General features: G+C 40.2%; 1 protein-coding gene and 1 long non-coding RNA gene across 8 annotated transcripts in view; one reads left to right on the top strand and one right to left on the bottom strand.

Moving 5' to 3' along the window:
* Positions 1-23944, top strand: part of NELL1 (neural EGFL like 1) — a 474045-nt gene that overhangs the window by 365739 nt on the left and 84362 nt on the right. For all 4 annotated transcript variants that reach the window (XM_075188423.1, XM_075188424.1, XM_075188425.1 and 1 more), the window contains one exon: positions 21468-21563. In XM_075188423.1, the coding sequence (XP_075044524.1) occupies positions 21468-21563 (96 nt within the window). The remainder of the gene's footprint in view (positions 1-21467; positions 21564-23944) is intronic.
* The window catches only part of LOC142104006 (uncharacterized), a 246263-nt gene continuing 230829 nt past the window's right edge, over positions 8511-23944 (bottom strand). For all 4 annotated transcript variants that reach the window (XR_012679486.1, XR_012679489.1, XR_012679488.1 and 1 more), the window contains 2 exons: positions 16940-17008; positions 8511-9382 (listed from right to left, as the gene is read on the bottom strand). This is a non-coding gene — a long non-coding RNA (uncharacterized LOC142104006). The remainder of the gene's footprint in view (positions 9383-16939; positions 17009-23944) is intronic.

The raw sequence follows: 23944 nt of genomic DNA, 5'->3' as shown, positions 1-23944 counted from the left end.
CAGTGTATAGTACTCTTCCCCCCCATTTTCCAGTGTATAGTACTCTTCCCCCTTTTGTCCAGTGTATAGTACTCTTCCCCCTTTTGTCCAGTGTATAGTACTCTTCTCCCTCATTGTCCAGTGTATAGTACTCTTCCCCCCCTTTTGTCCAGTGTATAGTACTCTTCCCCCCCTTTTGTCCAGTGTATAGTACTCTTCCCCCAATTGTCCATTGTATTGTACATAGTTCTCTTCTGCCCAGTGTATAGTACTCTTCCGCCCACTGTCCAGTGTATAGTACACTTCTGCCCACTGTCCAGTGTATAGTACTATTCCGCCCACTGTCCAGTGTATAGTACTCTTCCCCCCACTGTCCAGTGTATAGTACTCTTCCCCCCACTGTCCAGTGTATAGTACTCTTCCCCCCACTGTCCAGTGTATAGTACTCTTCCCCCAATTGTCCAATGTATAGTACTCTTCCCCCAATTGTCCAGTGTATAGTTCTCTTCCCCCCACTGTCCAGTGTATAGTACACTTCCGCCCACTGTCCAGTGTATAGTACACTTCTGCCCACTGTCCAGTGTATAGTACTCTTCCGCCCACTGTCCAGTGTATAGTTCTCTTCCCCCCCCACTGTCCAGTGTATAGTACTCTTCCGCCCACTGTCCAGTGTATAGTACTCTTCCCCCAATTGTCCAATGTATAGTACTCCTTCCCCAATTGTCCAGTGTATAGTTCTCTTCCGCCCATTGTACACCATATACTACTCTTTCCACTCATTGTCCAGTATAAGGTACTTATCCAACTCCTTAGTATATAGAACTCATCAACAATTTCTCTAGTATAAAGCATTTACACCTCATTTATCCCCCGAGTGTATAATATATAGTACAGCTTCCATCCACTAAACAGTATAGCACAGTTTACATAGGGCTGTACCTGCACCCTTCAGTCGGTGTACAGGAACTGGGTCTGAGAACGTAGTAGTTACAATGTAATCTGTGCAATAATTGGCTGTGACATCACAGGTGCTTCCAACCTGTGAACTCTGGCAACCACTAGAATAGGCCAACCAGCAGCTCTCCAGATGTTGTAAAACTACAAGCCCCAGCATGCTTTGCCAGGGGAGAGACAGCCGATAGCTGGCAAGGTATGCTGGGACTTGTAGTTTCACAATATCTGGAGAGCCACCGGTTGGCCAGGCCTGCACTAGAAGATCACAACGAGGGAGCTGGACGGCCCCCATAGACCTCTGGACCAGATTGTTACCCCTTAGCATGTCGTAGCTATGCTGTGTATTGTTAGACAATATTATGGGCACTGACAGTAACAGAGTTGCACAGACTGTGTATTTTCCTGAGATAAGACTGTAGATGTTAATACATGCTAAGTGACATTTGTCTTTTAAAGATATATTTATTGTTATCGCCGTTTAACAATGTTACTTGTTCGTTGCCCTTCAGTTGATATACAAACCGTCTGCTGTAATGTTTATTCTGAAATATTATGAGCTGTATACATTATATTAGACATGTTTGTACAGGAAAAACAAAACTTGTGTTTAATGGCCAAGGAACACTTTATAGATGCTATCGGGAAGCAGATACATTTGTAAACAGGATTGCGTTATTAAGGCATAAAATTAAATGCATAAGGGTAATTCGGGGTTGTCTCTTGTTAATAAACAATGATATTCTACTAAGGTGAGTTATAGATCGAAAGTACAATGTGCATTATCCCGATATTACATTATTACATTTACGTTATTAGTTTAGTTAAGTGTTTGTGTCGTCTGTTAACACTAACTAGATTCCTGTGTAGCTTTACAGAGCACACAAAGTATGAGCTGTTTAACTGATCAGCTGTGTTTGTTAGCCTAAGGGGCAGATGCTGGGTGCAGGTCACCCTATTTACCCCACTGGGCAATTATAACAGTTAGATGTGTGCCAGATAGATTAACTCTTCACTCTCTGGAGACAAACTAGAAGTGCGTGCACGGTGCAGGTTTGCGGAGCAGCAGATAAATCTAGAGGCCCAATAAGCCACATTGTACCTGTCACATCAGAGTCCAATTTGCTCCCACTTTACTACCAGCCATTTCATTAAATAAAACTGGTACAAACTGAGCCTCTTATTACCACCAAAATAACATTTTGTGCTCCATCTGAGTCAGTTTAGATTCCTCTGTGAAGCCCAATGTATTTCTATATAAAAATTAATTTGGGGGGTTTAGTGGTCTTTTGAAGACCTAAACTCAGAAGGAAGATTTGCATGTTGGGTTTTGCGAGCCTGAGAAGAGGCAGATCTATCGCTGTATAGACAACATATTGCTGCTCAAATTTTCGACACATTTTAGGCCCAATATTCGAACCAAACATTGCAGACATTGCAGAATAATGCAGATTGCAATGTCGGTGTTAAACCAAAAGACTGGAGTTGGAAAGAGCTCCTATATCTGAAGAATAAAGCCACTCGTTACATTACACGTCACTTACGTACAATTGGATGAGCTCATGACCTAATGTTAATGGTTTGTTTCCCTATACTGATGACTGGTGCTCAGAGATCATATCTGACGCAGAGGGTCATTACCTGTCAGATAATGTTCTTGTGTGGCCCAGACACATAATTAGCACTTCACTTTATGATTTAAATGACTGCCTTCTTAATGAAGCGTCGGCCCTCGTTGCAGAGCACAGCGACCAGCGAACGGCAGACGGAAAGTGATGCGACCTCATCTGGGACCAAGTTACCATAACAACCTCTGTGTCTCAAAGTTCTTTGTCTGTTCGGAAGCCGCAGAGAAGGGTCCACAGACCGAGAAACTGACGCTCAGACACATAGAAGTTGACAGAAAAGTTATGTGCTGCAAATAAACAGTTAAAATGAATGACAGGTCTATTACCTACATCCTGGGACACCCAACCTTCAGTCTAAATAGAGGCATCAGTGCTACATGTTCTCATTCCAGAGCCTCAGCTAGACCGGAAACGTAATTCTCAGCTTCAACGCTGTGAGTTAGTTTCGTTTTTACAGAGTAACGGCCGTTAACAAAATAGAAAAAGCGTGATATGACGCGATATGAAAGGGGTTTTTCCACCTGCAGATGACTTATTAATTGGCTTGTACGAGCCCTCTTGCGACTTTAACAAAATATATTGCTTTATCTTTCTGACTTGCTTTTGTCATTTGCTGCCATATCTTTATCATTCATCAGAATAGTGGAAATTTAGAAAAAAGTTACACCCCTTACTTGATATATTGAGGATACCTCCACGAGAGCTATGACTATCAGATCCTCACAACTGAAGTTCGATTTACGATTACCCTGTAACCCAAGCCCTATGTCTGCCTGGCCTACTGCTTCCAGAGGTACAAACTGAAAAGATTAAACACTGGTGGAAATGGCTGTTTTCGCTGAGAAAAGGATAACTTTTTGCTTCACCCAATTTATGAAAGGGTTATCACAGGAGAAGGCAGTGATTTCTTTGGTGTTAACACTCTTTTCACTGATTATTGTTGTCAATTTATCAGGCAGCGAAAAGGTTAAATTTTCCCTCTACCCCCACCCTACCCCTCTCCGTATCATCAGAGGAGAGAATAGTATATATCACAAGACCCTTTCAGTGCATTAACCCATGCTTTACCACATAATAACACATTATTTCGAACAGGGAATTTGACCCCAAAAGTGAATTAACACCTTCATTGTCGGGGAAGAGCAGATCACAGACATCCACTTAACGCTGTTGATGCATTAACCCCATCACTGTCAGAGCAGAGTTTAGTTCATCACACATGTGTGCAACTTTATCTGTGCATTAACCTACGTACAGCTGGATCAGAGCAGAATACATAGGGACATGTGCTCAGCCCTCTCTCTGCCTTAACCCATTCACTGCTAGAGCATAGTTTTGGTGAAGGAAGAGTGAAGGTCCTATAGACACAGAGAGCCCAGTGAGAAGTCTGGACCAGAGCTCGGTGTGGAGAAGCTGCCAGAACGACTTTGAAGCTCATAGACTTCTCCGTCACCTCCACTGTCCGTGGTCCTGAAACGCTCGGCAAGTTAGAGAACATTCTCACAGCAGTGGTAAGGCAAAAACCAAAGTTATCTCTAAGGCGTAACGTCTTGTCGGGACAGCTGCTCTTCGCAGGAGTCACAGCATTGCGGCAAAATGTTATTTATTTTATCGCTGCGGTAAACAGTAATAAAAAATATTAGTAATTGCCTAAATCGGTGATACTTTAATAAGTAAATCCCAAAGTGTTATAACTCTCTAAGAAGACTTCACACAATTCTACGGCTGGGTGGAGTTTACTAATTTGCCAGAAAACTAGATTTTTTTTTTATATAGCTACTTATCGCTAAACTGGCTGCCCCAGAGCGTTTATCCTCCAGCAGAAATAAAAATGACCATTTAACATGATGAAAACATGGTTAGTGCTGGCGATAGAAGTGTTTTCACTGACATTTACCCATTGCTATATTAGGCGGAACGGAAGTCTGATCACCACTTGATAAATAGACCTGTAAATCTTTACTTATTATTACCCTTTATTTATATAGCGCCACTAATTACGCAGTGCTGTACAGAGAACTCACTCACATCAGTCCCTGCCCCATTCGAGCTTACAGTCTAAATTTCCTAATATACACACATACATACACACACACACACACACACACAGACTAGGGCCAATTTTGTTAGCAGCCAATTAACCTACTAGTATGTTTTTGGAGTGTGGGAGGAAACCGGAGCACCTGGAGGAAACCCACACAAACACAGGGAGAACATACAAACTCCACACAGATAAGGCCATGGTCAGGAATTGAACTCATGACCCCAGTGCTGTGAGCCAGAAGTGTTAACCACTAAGCCACCGTGCTGCCCTACTTACCTGTGATACACTCAGAGCTGTTGTGCAAGCTTCTCCCCTAGTGCAATACACTGTGCACTATAGACGTGAGCGGGACTAGTGTATAGAAGAGCATTATAACTTCATGCACTTGGTGGATCGGATGAATTGTGCATCATAGGTAAATCAATGGACAACACATTTAATCAAATATAAATATCTAATAATTTTTTTTTTCATTTTGAGAGACTCTTCTTTAAAGGTCCATTTAAACATTCATTATGCACTTTTTCTGGTTTTAATTAGTAGGTGTGTCGTTGGCAATTTCGCATGGCCACACTATTATGCGGGAATTAAGATATCTAGCCGAAACTATAATCTAAAACAATCTGCAATTCCATGGAATTCAATTTCCCCCGAACTACCGCAGCGTTATAGATATTACCATTATTGCGGTAATATTAACCCAGGTTTCTGCTCGCAGCTCAGGGAGCTACGAGCAAAAAGCCGGCGTTAGAAATGCCGTAATAACGGTAATTACGCACACTATTATCGCAATAACGGAATAGTTTTAGCGCGGCGGTACGTCAGGGGAATTGAATTCCCCCCTAAAAAACCATGAACACATTAAATTATTTTTAGATTTTTTTTCCCCAAAGGTCATTTGTTAAGATCAAGGACTCGTTCATTACAGCGACCGCTGAATTGTTCTCTTTTCAAGGTCGTTGGTTCTTTCTGAACCCAGAGATAATCTTAAACCACAGGAATGACCAGCTGCTTATATATTCCAGCTTCATATTTAGCTTGATTTTTTTTCCATTGATGCAAATTCTTCTTTTTCCTGGGACTATTTTGCTTTTAAAAATGGTGGCGGTCACATTGAGTACGTGGTTGGCCAATTATGAACAATCTATTGCACATTCTGCCAATTTCCTCCATGCTGTGATCAGTTTAGTGCTTCCGTGCTCTCTCTCTCTTTGTGGCCATTCACATCCAGAGTGTTTTGTTTTTACAGAAACATTCTGATTGAGAGCACAGAGTGTGTAATTAGAGGACATCTCGACCAACTAACAGCTGACGTTGTTCTAGGCAAATACATCATGTTTCTTTCATCAGCTGACCTGACACGTTTCCTAGAAAGTGATCACAGCGGTTGTTGGAACAGACAGTGGCTGTCTAAGGTTCAGGGTAAATAATATTTTCCGTTGGTTGTAATGAACGGATTGACCTTAAAGTGGTTATTTAGAGCAGGCCTCTTCCTGTCTTTGGATGGTGATTGCTGTACACTATCTGTGACTCTCTGGTCCTGATAAGTGTAAATCAGTCATCAGCAGTAGACACTCATATAGATAATTTACGAAGTTGCAAATAAACGCCTGCCTACAACCCAAAAACTTACAATGTCCTATGCCAATTTTGCGCCCATTTTTACAGGTAAGCCCTTTGCACATTAAGATATTGGCACAATTAAACTGGGTACACATGTATGCAATATTATTTCAGATGCAATTTCTGTAATGATTTCACCAACGACTGAAAGTCCCGATGATCATGCAGATTCATGTGTATACACCTACACGACTTACCTTCAGATCTGTGATCTTCATCTCTCATAACCATCTGCTGAAAAGATGGTGACTCTGTACACTGTACAGATATCTGCCTACACTGCTGGTGGTGAGTGCGTGCACACTGCCACATCTACCCGACATCGTTCCATCGTTGATTGTGATTTTGTAGTTAATTTATAAGACCAAATTAACCAATACAATGTGTTTGGGTGCGATAAAACATGATTGTGGGAGTGTGGATAGAAGTGATTTTCAGATTGCATTACAAGATATATTAGTGAGCTTCGATGGGTGTACATTTTGTGTTATTAGCAGGTGGCTTCAAAGCGAACTAGTTTCGTCACATCCTCAGAGGTTAAGATAATCGGATCCCTGGACTGTCCTTTCAGCGTGAAGCTTTTATACCAATCAAGTGATATTTATGCAGAAAGCACATTTATAGTTGTCAACTTCCATTATAATAAGAGAATTAAAATATACAAATATGACACATGGAATGATACCACACTATTACCCTTACTATCATGACATGTTTAAGACTGTTTTAGGATAAGAACTAAAAAAACAATGTATGGTGGTCCGAATCGGACATTAGGCAGGACTTTGAAGCAATGTTTATAATTTACCAACCACGTACATTTCCATCTGGACCCACTAGGCCGTAACTGTGGCACAGAAATGGATTGTGTGTTTGTGAGGTTGGTAAATTATCCTTACTACCTAGATAACTCGGTGTGTTGTCTTTAGGAACGATGGGTTCTTAGTCTCTGGATGTAAAACCTGATTTTGTTGGTACTAGAGTAAAACTGATTAATGGTGCATAGATTTATGACACAGTGGTTAGCATTGCTGCTTCACAGCACTTAGGGCCCTGGTTGGAAAATAACCCCTGACCTACCTGTATGGAATTTGTACGTTCTACCCGGGTTTCCTCCAGTTTCCTCCCAATCTAAAACCATACTGACAGGTTTATTACCATCTGATGAAATGGACTCTAGTCTGTGTCTGTGTGATAGGGAATATAGATTGTAAGCTCCACTAGGGCAGGGGCTGATGTCAATGATTAAATATCCTCTGTAGACGCAGTGCGTAATATGTAGGCACATTATAAACAGCTGTTAATAAACAATAGTCTCTGCAGGCTTGGAACCCTTCTCGCTGCTCACATTTTACACCCCGTACCTTTATCTCCCGGCAGGCCCATCTAGAGAGCATTAAGGCACCAATCTGCTTTCATAAGTGAGAAATGCCACATTTTCGGACTGGCACTACAAGCTGCCTAAAAGCTTAATATAGCACAGGTGAAATTTCTATAACAGGCATGGTGGATGGCCGAGCGAAAACACCCGTTGGTATAATAAAATTATTTTTCAAAAACTCCACTACGCAAGTAGCAGAATGGACGGGTGGGGGGCGGCTGGAGCATATCACTGATCTATATCAGTCCCTCCTTAGGCGATGGGACTCTATAGTTGTACTACTAGGGGGAAGATGGTCCAATCCAAAAATCTTCATGGAGATCATCAAGTTCTCAGTCTAGACACACTTGACAATAAGATTCCAGTCTTGGGTGAAGAGCGTTGATGTTGACTAGTGTGACGTGTGTTTCAGTGGACAGACCATATACCTCACCGTGAGTAGACAGGTTAGCAGTGTAGTCCTCTGTCTGGAGGTCGGTTATAAGGGTTCTGGTTGAACCCTGAGATTGTTCTTTCAGATGAAACGCTAACTGAATGATGTGTGGTATAATGGCTTGGTCGAAAATCACATGTCTTCTCTTGAAGGACTTTTGCGCTAGAGACCATCTGCAAATGATGACCACTTTCACCCAACCCCACCTCAAGCTACTGTGAAGCATTAAAATATATCCAACAAATACCTTGTCCTTATCGACATTGCACTAACATACACAGCAGGGTACGACTACCAAACCTTGGGATCTGTCTATCTCTACAATCCTATCCCAGACAGGCTCCTGCTATGATGGAGACTCTTTTGAAGCCAGACTTTACAGCTTATAAAAATACGTTTCAAGGTCATATTTTAGTATTTGCTTCTATAGACTTTAAGAGTGAAGGAACCCTTTATTAAACATAACATTATTTTGTTGCTGGTCTAGAAATAAGGTAAATGCAGTTCTGGATTCAGTTCTTTTGTGTCTTTGCACTTTTATTTGTTGTTCTTGCTCTCTATATTATGCAATAGAAGTGTTTAGCATTGCTGCTTGACAGCGCTGGGGTCATGAGTTCAATTCCCGACCATGGCCTTATCTGTGTGGAGTTTGTATGTTCTCCCTGTGTTTCTGTCGGTATCATCCAGGTGCTTCGGTTTCCTCCCACAATCCAAAACACACTGGTAGGTTAATTGGCTGCTGACACAAATGGAGTCTAAACTGTGTGTATCCCCCATTCAAAGAGTAAGTTTTATAAATAAGAAACTCGTTGTACCCTGTTTAAAAATTCAACAGATACCTTGTTGATTATCGTAATCAGGACACTGGATTTTGATCCAGAATCATAGATAATTTATATTAATACTTAATAGTTCTATTTAAGATGTGTCGGGATTATAACTTATTAAATGGATAAATACTTATTGTTGCAAATTGCAGTCACATCAAGTATTTCAATTGTAGTAAATTACAGAGGAATGATAGAAGCTGTAGAATTTCTTCTGGGGAGTCATGCATTTGTAGGGTGCAGTGTCATAGGCCCGGTCTGTCTGTCAATAATTCCAAAAAACACAGGTCTCATTCTTATTAAATGTGACACATCTTCTAAACATTCAAGACATTTTTGCATCTACAGCGTTGCTGGATGCCATGGTCCGTGACAGCTGTTGACAGCCTTCTGAAAGCAGCTCTAGTTAAAGGAGCTAATGTATTTTTCACATAGCCTGTTCCCAGCTCCTGGACTCTGAACAGACACGAGAGGTCACATCACACTAGGTAGATATTTCAGAATGGAAACTTTAGTCTGCAAAAAAGGAACCGAAAAATATTCTATGAAATCATGTAATTCATTAATATTATTTTATTGATTATTTACTAATTCTCTAATATTATTTCATTGATAATTACACTAATGGAAAAACAAACTTAGCTATGATTTTTTTTTATTGGTAATGTCTCTATAATCTGCACAGTCTGTATTCCAATTATACCTGAAATTAATACGATGAATAGTAAATTGTACTGTTCTGTATTTGTTTCCATGTTAAATCAGTTCAGTTTACTCAGAATACCATTCAGGAGTTGCTCACTACATGCTACCATATTTTGAAGTGCCTCATCCCTATTCTATGTCACTGACTTCAATCAATAAACATCTGTTGACTAATTATTAACTGTCCTTTTTGCAATATATAGCTGTTTTCCCTGGTAAAGATTGTTACATCTCATACATTACATAGAAAAACATTTGCAAAAAAAATCCACTATGTAACCAATATCTTCCAACATTTATTTTTCGACACAGTCCCTGATTTGAGGGAAGAAATCACCCTTTTTACACAAAGCACACCCTAATCCACATTGCAGTGTTCACTTTCAAACGACACTTCCCCATAAGACCCACCCCTTTAGGGATCTGTGACTCTGTGGTTGACCAGTCTCAGGACAGTTGGGTGGTATGTGTAACGGGTTTCTTTTTGGCTGCATAATACACCCCCATTTTGACAGACATCACCGTGGCACTCCTAATTAGAAGATGATGAGATTGTATGTAGAGTAATACTATTTTATCACCCATGCACATAAATATCTATGTTGTATTTGTCTTTCTTTTAAACACATCTCTTCTTCATTAAGTGAGTTTACATCTTCTAAACAGAAAAATGACAGATGGATTCTGATTAGTTGCAGATCCTTTTTTTTTTTTTTTTTTACAAGGTACCCAAAGCACTTTTTTATCAATATCCCATATTAATATTAACTGTACCTGTAACTAGGTTCCAGTGCTGATTTTTCCAGAGACTGTCCTTTCGTTTTGTTGTTTCAACCACAAGGGGTGTGTTCTGCCATGAAATGTTGGCATGTGTTGTAGCAGTGCCTACGGAGGCCTGTTGCCCAAAATATCTGCCCCAGTCTGCTGTATTCAGGACTGAACTAGTTAATAACAGGCTGATATCAAGCTGGATATATTAATGAGGATCCCGTAGAAGTAACACAATGAATCACTGATAGGACACGTCAGCTCCGTGTTACTGTACACAGTGTACATGGAAACATGGCATATATCCTTGTGACTAACATGTTTGACGATTCATTAGAGGAATGTTGTAGAAGCATTGACTTGTCAATGCTGACATTATTTAAATACAAACGAACATATATGTCACTGGCATGATAACGTGTTAAGTTCCCCATCTCACTGCAATCATTTTAATTTGGCTCATTTTGCAAATTTCCGTCCAAGTACCCTGACTTAAAATGCCTTGCTGAGAAATCTATCCAGAATCAAAATCAAACCAACAAAAGAATGGGTCCTTTCCAGTAGGGATCTTTTTAATGACTACAATTTTGTAAATATATCTAGTTTTAATTAAAAAAAAATTAAGAAAACGTTGCACAAATATAACATGATATCCACCATCCCCATATGAATGGATCGGCGACTTCTTGTGTGATGGTCATCCCCAAAGTCCTTCTCCTCCCGTCTCTTGGATTCTGTTGATGCATGAGTGCCCCAGACTTCATGGTATAATTCTTCGGAGTCAACCTACCATGACCTAAGTTACACGGAGCGCTGGGCTTCATGTGGGCGCATGTTAGATTAATTAGCCTTCAGTTCCTGCATAGCAGACGTAGCATGGAGCAAATCTCTTGAGGTGTGACTTATAAGATGTAGAATAGCTTGAGGATGGAGAATGAATTTCAAATGTGGAGGCCAAACCATAATTTAACTATGGGGCCTAGTTGCTGCCCTGTATGAAGTTCGGAGGCTCGGTAGTCATAAGGACTACTACCGCATCCTCATTGTGACAAATCCACTGTGAAGATGCCGGGTTTATTGGCCCAATTCTAGCCAATGCACCCCGGCTGGCCACCCAGGGGTGCCTTACTATGCCAGGGTAGGCTACCCAGTATCTTCTAAGGTTCCTATAGTCAATCAGGCAAATGCAGTTAGAAAAGTACAACAGTACATTTATTGTAATACAAACAACACTAGAATATTATATACAAACAGTAAATAAATACCAGGCAGGTTTACCACATTAGCTGTCCCTTATCCCACTAGCTTAGAGAGTTACAATCCTCAGTAAGCAGAGTACTGAGCGCCGGGGACGGAGGACTGGACTGACTGTGCTCAGCAGCATTGATCGGGCTGGGGGCGCCCCCGCCCCCGGACCGATCAATAATGCTGCTGCGGACTTTGAAGGGCCCCCTGGATGCCCGAGGCCCCTGGGCTATAGCCCAGTTAGAGCTCGGGTTAATCCGGCCCTGACTAGGGTGTTGGAGGGGGACTGGAGATGAGCTGTGCTTCCACAGAACCTCCCTTGCTGGGTTGCAGACAAAATGCCTGGACTAGTCCTGTGGAGAACAATGGATAGTAATGTCCCCTTATCCACCTGTAATTGGACACGGCAGTTGTACTCTGGTGAGTTGGGCAACAAAAAACAGGGCTATAAAAAGTGCATGTTATGCTCCACATTTTGTGAGAAACGAGGGACAGGCTGGTTAAGGTGTCAAACTCGTTTTGTCACATCCAAGCTAAATAATTTCTGTGATGCATCGTAGAGATTGGTATTACCCGTTCATACAGCCAGTTGACTATCCTTCTAGACTCTAGGCACTAGTCTAGGTTGTATAGTGGTTGGTATGAGCACTAGCTCTTGTGGGTAATGAAACATTGGTCAGCTCTGAATGGACTTATAATTATATATTCATACTGTAGCGAAGTTGTATTTCTAAAAGTGTATTTTATTTATATCAGCCAAATTAGTTCAAGAAGATTAAAGGCGCTCTAATAGCTTCACGTACATAATGTACCGACTGTTCTTGAAATAGCTTTGGCCTGGTTTGTAGTAAATGGATACAGGTTGTTCAGCAGCCTCCTGGAGTCCTGTCATGCATTAAATAAATCACAGTTCCAGCAGTGTACTGTTTGGATTTCCTGCTTGATCCCAGGTGGTATTCTGCTAAGCTTAGATAACAGCTGTGTTTCTAAAAATGATCTATTTGCAATGCAGATGTTTGTGCTGCCATCAGACCCAGCCAGTCAGAAACTAGCGCTCTGCGTGACTCCGTCTTTCAGAGACGCGGGGGTTGCTGCTGGTTTTTAAACCAGAAACAAAAACACCTTTTTGTCAAACACTTGTCTACCATATGGAGTCAGCGGCGTAATTTAAAAATTCTGTCTATTTTTTTTGTTTCGTGTGTGTGTTTAGAATGAAATACATATTCTGCTGTTTTGCATCTACGTGATGCTTGTGCATTATACATGAGGGCTCGGCGTTTGTAAGTCTGAACGTTTACAGAAAGGAAGAATCAGTACCAGGGTTGAGATCAGAAAAAAGCGCAAAAAAGAGAAAGTTATTTTGTCGGCTTGTGTAATAGACCATTTTGCTAGGTTATATCCCATTTCTGGTGGTTTAATAGACACAGCTATTGCAAAAATTTTGTGTTCAGCAAAGTCTATTATCATATGTCTTAATACAAAAAAAATAAAATCCTATTTTGGCTTTATATATGTATTGAATGAAGGACAGCCAGCAATTGGTTTAATGGCAGGGAAAGGTCTGTGTGACATTATTACAGCTTTTTCCATGCCGACCTTACACTCTTTGCATTTTACTCACTGGTCTCTTAGCTTTGAACGTAGAAGTCCTAGTCAACTCTTTGAAGATGAATAGAGGACGGGTTATCAGATAAAAATGGTATAGTCTATCTTCACGTACATTGAATCAATAACTATACGTTTCTTCCTTTCTCACTACTAGAATCAGGAGCGTTAGTGAAATATTCCCAGCGACACTCCATATGGAGATATCCAAATAATCCACTTTAAATGGAGAGTAGACTTTTGGGTAATTACATTAACACAACAGACCACAGCAGTTTATAGCTCTTTCAATTCTGACCAGAACACCCTATCCTGCGCTGAGGAGAACAAAACAGGTCCATACAGTTTGTGTAAGCACAAACCAGTGTCATAGTATAAAAACGTAGAGGGTGAGGCATTGACTCAAAGGCATCGGGGGTCTCCCTGTCTTCCGCGCCCTCCTTCTTGGACCCCGTCGTTTGCGGATCCTCCATCCCCCTTCCCCGCCCTCTCTAGCTGTGCATTGAGCTTACTGAGTTGCTGTGCTTACTGTTTACTGTACTGTGCTGTCTCCCATTGTATTGTAATTTGTTTGTCTCTGTACGGCGCTGCGGACGCCTTGTGGTGCCTTATAAATAAAGATTAATAATAATAAAAATAATAATACTTCTGCAGCAAAACCGCATGTGACAACGCTTATTAACACTTTGTATCATTCCTGCGGTTAATATGGACTGGAGGGGTTTGCATGCATCTGCGTATGTATCAGCAACGCAAGAATCACAGAGTTTTTCTCATTTATTTTAATATATGAGGTTCTCTTTCATAGCGGAACCTGCCCAGTTTGATCTTTACTGAGGGGTAAAAAGTGGAAATAACACACACAATTCTTAAATAAAGTTCTATTGAAATGGAAACTTTCTAAAACAACCATTCACTAATTTATTAATGCAAAAAATAATTATTATTCTTCTTTCATTCCAAAGAGAAATAGTCCATGTTTGTAATCCACATAAAAATCTTCTTCTTTTACTCCACTGGAAATAAACATAAGAAGCAATGTGGGGTGGTCTGCTCGGTGACCCTCCGCAAGATAAGCGAGGAATCAATTGACCGGGGATCGTCAAGAGCCGCTCAGCCAATCACAAGTGGCTTCCCATGGTAGCTGCTGTGTGATTTGTTGATGGTTAGGGGATCCTGGGAAATGATTGGCCGTAGGGATGAATGGGCCATTGACATGATAATCACATCAAGAACATGTTCCACAAACACGCTTTTAAGATAATGTGTATTCTTATTAACAATAGTTATTTTCAATAACAGTCTTTACACCTATATTAACACAGTATAGAAAGCATAATATATTTTACAGCAAATACATTGCCTACTTCAACTGTTTTATCGCTGTGTAAATGTCTCATATTTAATTTCTGTTAATAAGGTAACGTGATAGAACTATTAGTGTATATGTGAGCATGATTCTGTGAGTGTGGAAATACCAAGATGGAGGACAGCCTGCACGGTGGTGGTCAAAAACAATACAGCAACACATGACCCACTGGCAGCCATCTTGTCTATTGTCAATTCATTCAATCCTATTTGTCTGTGTTACACCGGTCAAGGAATGCAGATTTAGTACACAGTATTTTAATTTTGTAGTAATAATAAACTTCAAAAGTAACAATACAGTATTTACACTGCAGACATGTTTTTCTAGCATCCATTATACATTGTCCACATTCCATGTATTTCACATGAATACTTTTACCATTACATCACAGATATTCTTTATCTCACACATGCAATAATGGTGATTATATAAAACTATCATCCCATGAACTCAATTTCTCCAGAACTAATCTGCATTACTTCAGTCTACATAGTTGATGAGGTTGAAAAAAAAGACACCAGTCCATCGAGTTCAACCTATATGGATCTCCTGAGATCCCTCTCTTATATTTGAAATTGATCCTGATGAAGCAATCGCCAATCTGTGTGAATCGGGAAAAATCCCTCCTGACCCAATATTGCAGTCCTATTTCTCGCTGGATACACTACTATCCTTCATTTTAATTAACGGTCGTAATCCTGGATACCCTTTTCCACAGGAAATTGTCTAAACCTTAAACATATCTATTGAATCTGCCATCACAACCTTCCCTGGCAGTGAATTCCATATCTTGATTGCCCTTACTGTAAAGAACCCCTTCCTTTGCTGGTTGTGAAACTTCCTCTCCTCTAACTTTAGGGGGTGACCGCGTGTCCTGTGTATAGTCCTTGGGATAAAAAGTTCCCATGAAAGTTCTCTGTATTGACCCTTAATGTATTTGTACATAGTAATCATATCTCCTCTTAGACGCCTCTTTTCTAAAGTAAACATGCCTAAACTGGCTAACCTTTCCTCATAACTTAATGATTCCCTACCCTTTATCAAGTTTGTCCCCCTTCTCTAAACCATTTCTAGTTCCAAAATGTCTTTTTTTTTTATGCCCAGAACTGTTCCCCATTTTCAAAATGAGGTCTTGCCAATGGTTCATACAGTGGCAAAGTTACACTGTCTTCCTTTGCATCTATGCCCCTTTTTATGCATGTAAATACTTTATTTGCCCTTGCAGCTGCTGCTTGACATTGAGCACTATTGCCAAGTCTACTGTCTACGGGCACTCCCAAATCCTTTTCCATTATAGATTCCCCTACATTTATCCCATTTAATTTATAGATTGCATGCTTGTTTTTGTTCCCTAAATGCATAACCTTACATTTATCTGTGTTAAACTTCTAGCCATCTTTAAACCAAAAACGACACATTCTAAACAGTCTTTACAAGTACCATGTAATCCTTCCCAGGTAACCAAACAATATAACTTACACTATCATTCTCAAGTTACAATTTCCAATCACTGAACAATCTCCTATAACTTATCACTTAGAATTTTTACTTTGTAAAGCTGGGTACACACTACAGAAATTTCGACCAACTTTTTATGCCGAGCGATTTTACATGCGATCGATGTTCTGATCGCTCGGTCCATGTACTGCATACACACTAGCCTTGTTTAGGACGATAAAGGGAAGAGCCGACGTCCCTTTAGCGACTTTTTACAGCCATGTTGTCGTGAGCAATGACTGTGATTTCGTACTCACTGTTGTGGATCGGTCGGAAGTTTATACACACTACATAGCGGAAACGAGATTGGAACGAAAATATTAAACGGTACGACCAACCAAATGAGGCAATAATCGTCCATTTGGGCAGACTTTCGACCATCGTGTCACTGCACACACTGACCCAACTTTTGAACGAGCGGTCGTATGTCGGCTGTTTGAGCCGATTATTGGACGAAAACAGTGTAGTGTGTACCCAGCTTAAGTACATTTCCAATCCAACCATTTTCCAAGCATTCAAGTCACTAACAATATCACATACAAAACAAACTAACACAACACAATGACCTATGTTTCCCATGTTAAACAATATAATTATTAAACATATTCGCTCATGATGAAATATTACCACGGCCCTTGTACAGGATGTGTTCCAGGCCTATTCAATCTTAAGAGATGTTAATTACAAAAGACATGTACAGGTCATATTTGTAAACCAGAAATACTGGTTTGCTAAATCTAACGAAGAGGAGGAGATTGCTTCATCACAACGCAAGCATCTAAGTCTTATTTTCCTATTACAATGAATAGGCGTCTATTTTATTTACACATTCTTCATTAGCTTTTAGCAAAACAGAATTTAAAACAGCAAAAACTTAATTTTACCTTTGCCTCCAGTTTGCTCTGAAGTTGTTGTATCATTAGTGAGATGTTCACTTTCTGTTCTCAGATGTCCTGCAAATCTTATTATATGTAATTTTAATCTAAACAAAGATAGCATACCAATTTAGAGTACACAGTGATATCTGGAAGCATTTCCCCCTTTAAAGCAAATACTATTAAAAAAAACCAAACCTTTATAAAAGTGAAATTGGCTTTATTCTGTGTTTCTCTTTTCTGGATCAACATAAAAGGAAACTTCAAAGAGTAAAACCTTTTTATTCATAAATAACAATGTAACAACACAAAGAATAAATAAATAAGAGCACAGCCAAGGAAAACAATATAATGGCATAATAGATTAGTTGTTCTATGCAGTGTTTCACTACGACTATGTATTGTTGTACTTACCAAACAGGCAAACTAGGTACTAGCCTGGGGCTGCACTGGTCAGGGGGCAACATTCACATCTCTATAATTAGAGTTGAGCGACTATTTCAAAGTATAATTTGTGGCAAAATCGATGACAACATTTTTAATCTGATAATCGCATTCACCAGATTACCGTAATTATTGATATGCCAAGTTTATGAATCTATTTTTATAATATTGAGTATATTGTTTGTTAAAAGAATTTCAACAGCACCTACTGTGATATTTATTTGAGTTAAATGAGGCATTAATAAGACAGACAACTTTAGAAGAATTTGAACCACTGTTTACTGCAGTATTTGAGTGTAAACAGGTGTTGATAAGATGTCAGTGTATGAGTGCACACAACACAGGATAGAGATGGAGGATTAAGTCTAATGGCCAATCTCGTTGGTCAAAGTCAAGGAGGTGTACGGAGATCGAAAAATATCTGACATCACAGCCCTAGCCCCCACCCCCCCCTCCCCCCAAATGTTGGCATTATCAGCGACCGTCTAATGGTAGCACAGATGCCTGTGTTTTATAAAGATGGTTGTACTTTAAATAGCAAAAAGAATGTTGGGGTTATAAGACGGCCCTCTGGAGTTAAACCTTCCTGTTAACTTGCTTGCTTGCCAGTCCCCTTTTCACAGACCCCATACCACGCAGATTCCTACGTCTGGCACTGGTCTGGCAGCTAATCAATCATGTAACTAATTTCAATTATAGTTTCTTGAGGGTTTTAAATTTAAATCTGACACGGCAAGCTTTTACAGGAAATTCGGTTTGCTGAACATTTTGCTGCATTATTTAAAATATGAATAGAATATATTAGTATTCAGATATAATCCATACTCGCTGTCAGGTGTTCTCCAACGCACAATGAAACAACTTAGACATTAACGCGGAGCGCGGGCGATACATCTTCTCCGTTGTGCAACCAGCCGCAATATCCACAATTCATTTTGCCCATTATCTATGTTAATGTCTTATCAAAAGCTATTTAATCAGAAAATAAATAATAATCAGAATGGGCAAATATAGAATAACTGGAGTTTATTACGGAACGATTGTACGCTAAGGCCGGTGAATTGTGTGTATTAGTTTAGAGTCGCACTTGACAAAGAGCGTAATAAATAAACAGTGGAATTATTTCAAGCATGTACACAAAATAGCCTGATGTGCAATAAATTACGGCCCAGTAGCTATCCTGATTTAAGTGTTTCTATAAGGGTAGACTGTGTAGAGAATTAACATGTTCAGTGTTAGCTGAGACTGGCTTAGAACTATAATAATGTATAAGGGGGTCCCAGAGGGTAATTAAAAGTGAGAGACCGTCAGAGCGCTAACAGATAAAGTTGCTGGATTTACGGTTTTCTACGTACGATCAACCAGTCCCAAAATAGTTTTTTTTCATATACGAAGGTATGGTCTCCTTGTAGTACTCACGGGGGGGATTCAATTCCTCCCAGAAAACCGCTACACTAAGTGTATTACCGTAATATCGGTAATAGTGCACAAGCCGCATTACTTTTGACAGTAACGCGGCCAATTGAATTTCCCCCATGGAGTTTGAATGTTCTTCCCGTGTTTGCGTGGGATTCAGCCGGGTGCTCCGGTTTCCTCCCACAGTCCAAATGCAAACAGATAAGTCAATAGGTTTCTGACTGAACTGAACCCTAGTGTGTGTGCGCGTTACTGTGGTTGTAGTAGGGAATTTAGAGTGTAAGCTCTGGAGCCAAGACTAATGCAAATGAATAAACATCTCTAGTCTTCAGTGTCTACCTAAAGTGAATTTCATTTTTTTTTCAGGACAAATTGTATTTTCCTTTCATAGCATATTGGGATGAATATTTTTTTTTTTACTTTGGATATTACAGGGATAAAAATAGGAAAAAATGCATTTGGCGGTGGTTCCCCTGCTTGTTATTTGTACAGAGTTAGTACAGCCACAGCAATGTACTGGTATATTATATATACTTGCCAACCTTTATAACATCCGCTCCCGGACAGTCCAGAGTGGAGGTCAGGTGGCAAGTGGACGATCGGATGTGGGACCCGTAATGATGTCATCGCGGGTCCTAGTTTCACAGCATTGTATAGCAGGAGCAGGGCCTGATGACGCAAATAGCATCATGAAGCCTCGCCACTGCAGGGATCCAAGTGAGGTGGGGAGTTCCTACTCTTCTAGGAGCCTGGGAGGACCCCCCGAAATTCTATACATATATATATATATATATATATATATCTCTATCTATCTATATGTCGACTCACTGTCGACATTACCTCTATCTCCCCTGTCCCCCAACTTCGCTGCTCCCCTTCCCCTACAGAATCCTGTTCAAGCTCCTCACTCTCACATACAAGGCCCTCGCCAACTCCACTGCTCCCTACATCTCCAACCTCATCTCTATTCACGCTCCATCCCGCCCTCTCCGATCTGCCAACGACCGTCGCCTCTCCTCCCCTCTGATTACCTCCTCACACGCGCGAATCCAAGACTTCTCCCGCGCTGCCCCCCTCCACTGGAACAAGCTCCCTCCCTCCATCAGAACATCCCCTACTCTGTCCAGTTTCAAACGGGCTCTAAAAACCCACCTCTTTCTCAAAGCCTTTCAGTCTCCCACTTAACTTCCTACCTTTTCTGCCTCCCTCCCCTCTTCCCCCTCCCCTGAATCTGCCTCCGTTCCCTCTTCTCTCCCTCTCACCCCGTGTCTCTCTGTCTGTCTACCCCTCCCCTTAGATTGTACGCTCCCTTGAGCAGGGCCATCTCTCCTCCTGTTTCCTGCACCTTTTACTCTGCTCTCCAGCTACCTTTCCCCCCACCCCTCTGGGGGTCTCCCCGTCATCCGCGCCCTTCCTCTTGGGCTCCGGCGCCTACCGGTCTTCCCTCCCCCCTCTCTCTAGCTGTGCTCTGAGCTTACTGAGTTACTGTGCTTATTGTTTACTGTATTTTGCCGTCCCACCTTGTACTGTACTTGTTTGTCCCTGTACGGCGCTACGGACACTGAGTGGCGCCTTATAAATAAAAAATAATAATAATAATAATAATATATTTCTATAATATAAATGTCTAGTGGCGTGTGTTAGTCTGTCTGTGTGTGTGTGTGTGTGTGTGTGTGTGGAAAAAATAAAACCAAGCTGCAGCGCCACCTGCTGGGCGGAGTTATACACTGACCTACTAAATTCTTAGTGTGTGTGTGTAAAAAAAAAAATTCAGAAAGGGCTGAAATTTGGTATACTAAGATGTTTTTAATTTGTTAATTTAATTTTTTAATTGTTAAAAGTGTTTATAAAGATTTAAAATATATATATATATATATATATATATATATATATATTTCTTGAAGGAGAAGTGACAGTTGGGAGTGGTTGGTGGTTGCCGGGGGTGACAGTGGGGAGTGGTTGGTGGTTGCCGGGGGTGACAGAGTGAGAGGAGTGTGATACTCAGGACCGCTGAGAGAGATCCCTGTGTCTGGATAGACATCTGGATAGATGTGGCGATAAAGATGAAGGATGAGGTGATGGAGAAGAATGATGAGGTGGTGACATGTGGAGAAAACCACGTTAAAAAAGGGCGCTTACGTCGGGAAGTAACGCTCTTCCCCTGAGGAGGCCTGGGCTATGGCCCAAATGCATGACAAGAACCTTTTTAACACCTTAAGTAGCTTGATTTGACTAGAATGCATGAGTATCATGCACGGGTTAACTTGTGTGTGTATATGTGTATATATATATATATATACACAGATACACATATAGATAGATATAGTCTTGGATAGATTAGATAGATTTATTTCCTGTTCTTTTTTTTAACTATACCATTTATACCAGTTTTATCTGTCCCTATACTTACATTGAATGATATAAGTGGAAGCTGCCACATTACCTACTTAGCCAAAGTAAAAAAATAATGCCTGTGAGGAGACAGTGCCCCTAGTGGACAAATCTCTGATGAGTTTATTGAATGTTTGTTTGGTATTATGAAACATTGACAGAACAAGGCATCTGTCATACAAAATGAGTAACCTCGGTTTACTCTCGAAGAAAATTCCAATAGCTCAAACCCAAAATAAGTCATTTTAGTATCATGTCGTCTAATGATCTTCTCCTTTCTTTGTAGCATTCTGCGAGGTGGAGTGCCGGTATGGTGGAACTTGTGTGGCTCCCAACAAATGTGTTTGTCCTCCTGGATTTACTGGAACTCACTGTGAGAAAGGTAAAATTATGATAATTATTTATTTCAAAGGCTTACGTAGTAAAACGCTGCAAACAGCAGGAATGTGCAACTGTTTATTTCGTGTGTCATGTGTCAGTATTCTGGGGTACAAAAGAGGTCTATTATTGCCCCTAGCAGGCTCCCCTATACATCTTCTATATTTAATGGTAGTCACTCAGATATCAGCTTTGCTAAGTTCAGTGCCGGTTAGATGCAAGTATCCGGTTGCTATCGGTTACAGCACACTGATGCTGTTTGCACCGTTTTGAAATATACTTGTCGACTGTTGAGTTTTACTAGATTATTCAGAGCTGCTATGTGTTTTATTGTCCAGAAAATGAATGGTGAACGGCTTATTACAGAGTGTTAGAATTCCAATCACTATCTAGAACAGTTACTGAGCATTAGTAATCCTGCTAATTACTTTCCTCCCTCACAGCTGAAATCCTACTAATTAATTGATTGTGACAGTTCGGCCTCAAGTTTGCCGTAGGCGAGTTTTAGCGAGGATCTCTAGATTTGGCACCAAGTTCATCATCCTTTACTTTAATTGAGGACAGGGAGGGAATGTGTGAGAGGCTTCAGAATTGATTGACAAACAGGATATTCTAATATAGCTCTGCAACAGCTTAAAGCGTAACTACACTCAAAAATGATAAAAAATGATTTCCCATTTTAAAATGGATTTGGTAGATACCACAACTTGCCGCAATAACTCCCAGTACTTGAAATAGGATTTTTGCCATAAATCAGCACTTGAAAACTCTGACACGACTGTTGCCGACATTGAGCAGACACTTTGTTGTGAATAACTGACACTCCTCCTACTCCAAGTCATTGTGTCCACAACTTCTTTCCATGGTTACAGATGTTGCTATGGAGTGTCAGGTATACACAACATTTCAGCCAAATTATAGCAAGAGACGTTTATGAGTTTTTAAGTCCAGATTTTGGGCGGAAGGCCTATTTCAAATATCAGGAGTTATTGCACTGAGTTGTGTCAGCATAGCGATTTTAAATGGGGAAAAATATGTTTTTTTTAATCATTTTGGGTTGAGTAACCCTTTAAGCAGTCACTCAACACTACAACACAACCCTTGAAACACTAACAGATACATTTGTTGACTTATTGATATTTGATTTATCCTTGCTATCTATCTCACTGTAAGCTGTAACCCTTCCTAATTGACCGTTTTAGACAGGAAATTTCATGTGCATAAAAACCCCTCCCCCACGATGAAAGCATTGGGTTTAATGTTTTTAGCTCTGTTGATATTTTAAATGTATTACATATATATTTGTGCATTTTAAATTAGCAGCTCTTTATTTAGTAATGCAACTTACATTATAGGCTTAATTCTTTTAAATATTATTTCATTTGGGAGCAATAGTGATTTAGGAACCTAACTCGCGCTCAGCTATGGCGATCCCGCTATGCAGCATGGCTGCGGCTCAGCCTGATCATTGAGCAATTTGGTTACATGCTTATTGGTGGTGAAATGTGACTCATCCGGTATTTTAGGCAACACGATTAAATATCCATCTAACACATCGCGTTATGAACGTACTAGTTCTGCCTCCTCTACGTCGCCTTTATTCTTTAGTGCAGTAACAGTAGAGAGACATGTTCAACATTTCATAGTACTGCTCGAAGGTCAAGACAGTTTGGTGTAGAGTCTATTCCAGGAATGATTTAATCACCTTGGGAAAGCCAAAATAATCTAAAATGTTTACGGTTTCTTAGTCAAATTTAGGACCAACTGGATAAATAAAAAAAATGTAAGAATATTTTTGGGCAAGCAAAAAATTTTGTGAACTTGGAGGCGTTACTCATCACGATACGGACTTCTGTGTTGGTTTTTTAGTATAATTTATAAACGCCCGGTAGTGTCGCCTATCCCTAAAATTTAAGATTTCCTCCTTTGTCGTAATACTTTCTATCCGGTCTCCTTTCTTTCTTCGCTTTTTATGACACACATTCTTGTGCCACAGTTGTGTTCCCCAGTTCTTAGGCTTTGGATTGTGAATTCTGTGTGCTTCGTTCACTTGTGATGCATTGGAATATACGTTACCTGATATATCCTGGTATGTAAAAGTTATATCCAGTATAAATTATTGAAAAGAAAGTTGTATCTTCTTTGTTTTATCTTTACACCACTTCCTCAAAGAACATATTGTTTATCATATATAATAATGGAAAAAGGCACATAATATAGGAGAACTAAAATAGGAAAGTATATGAAATGAAGTTCATTCACTGCTCTCAACTTAAACAGGTTTCAGACCTTTGGCTTGTCGGTAACTTCTGCAGTCTGCTGTAGAGCGCACTAAAATTGGACTTTCCTTCACTGTGAAGCCACCTCTCCTAGACAGAAGTCTAA

This window comes from Mixophyes fleayi, chromosome 10 (genome assembly GCF_038048845.1).
Source record: "Mixophyes fleayi isolate aMixFle1 chromosome 10, aMixFle1.hap1, whole genome shotgun sequence".
NCBI classification, from domain to species: domain Eukaryota; kingdom Metazoa; phylum Chordata; class Amphibia; order Anura; family Limnodynastidae; genus Mixophyes; species Mixophyes fleayi.
This window is presented reverse-complemented; position numbering and strand designations above follow the sequence as displayed.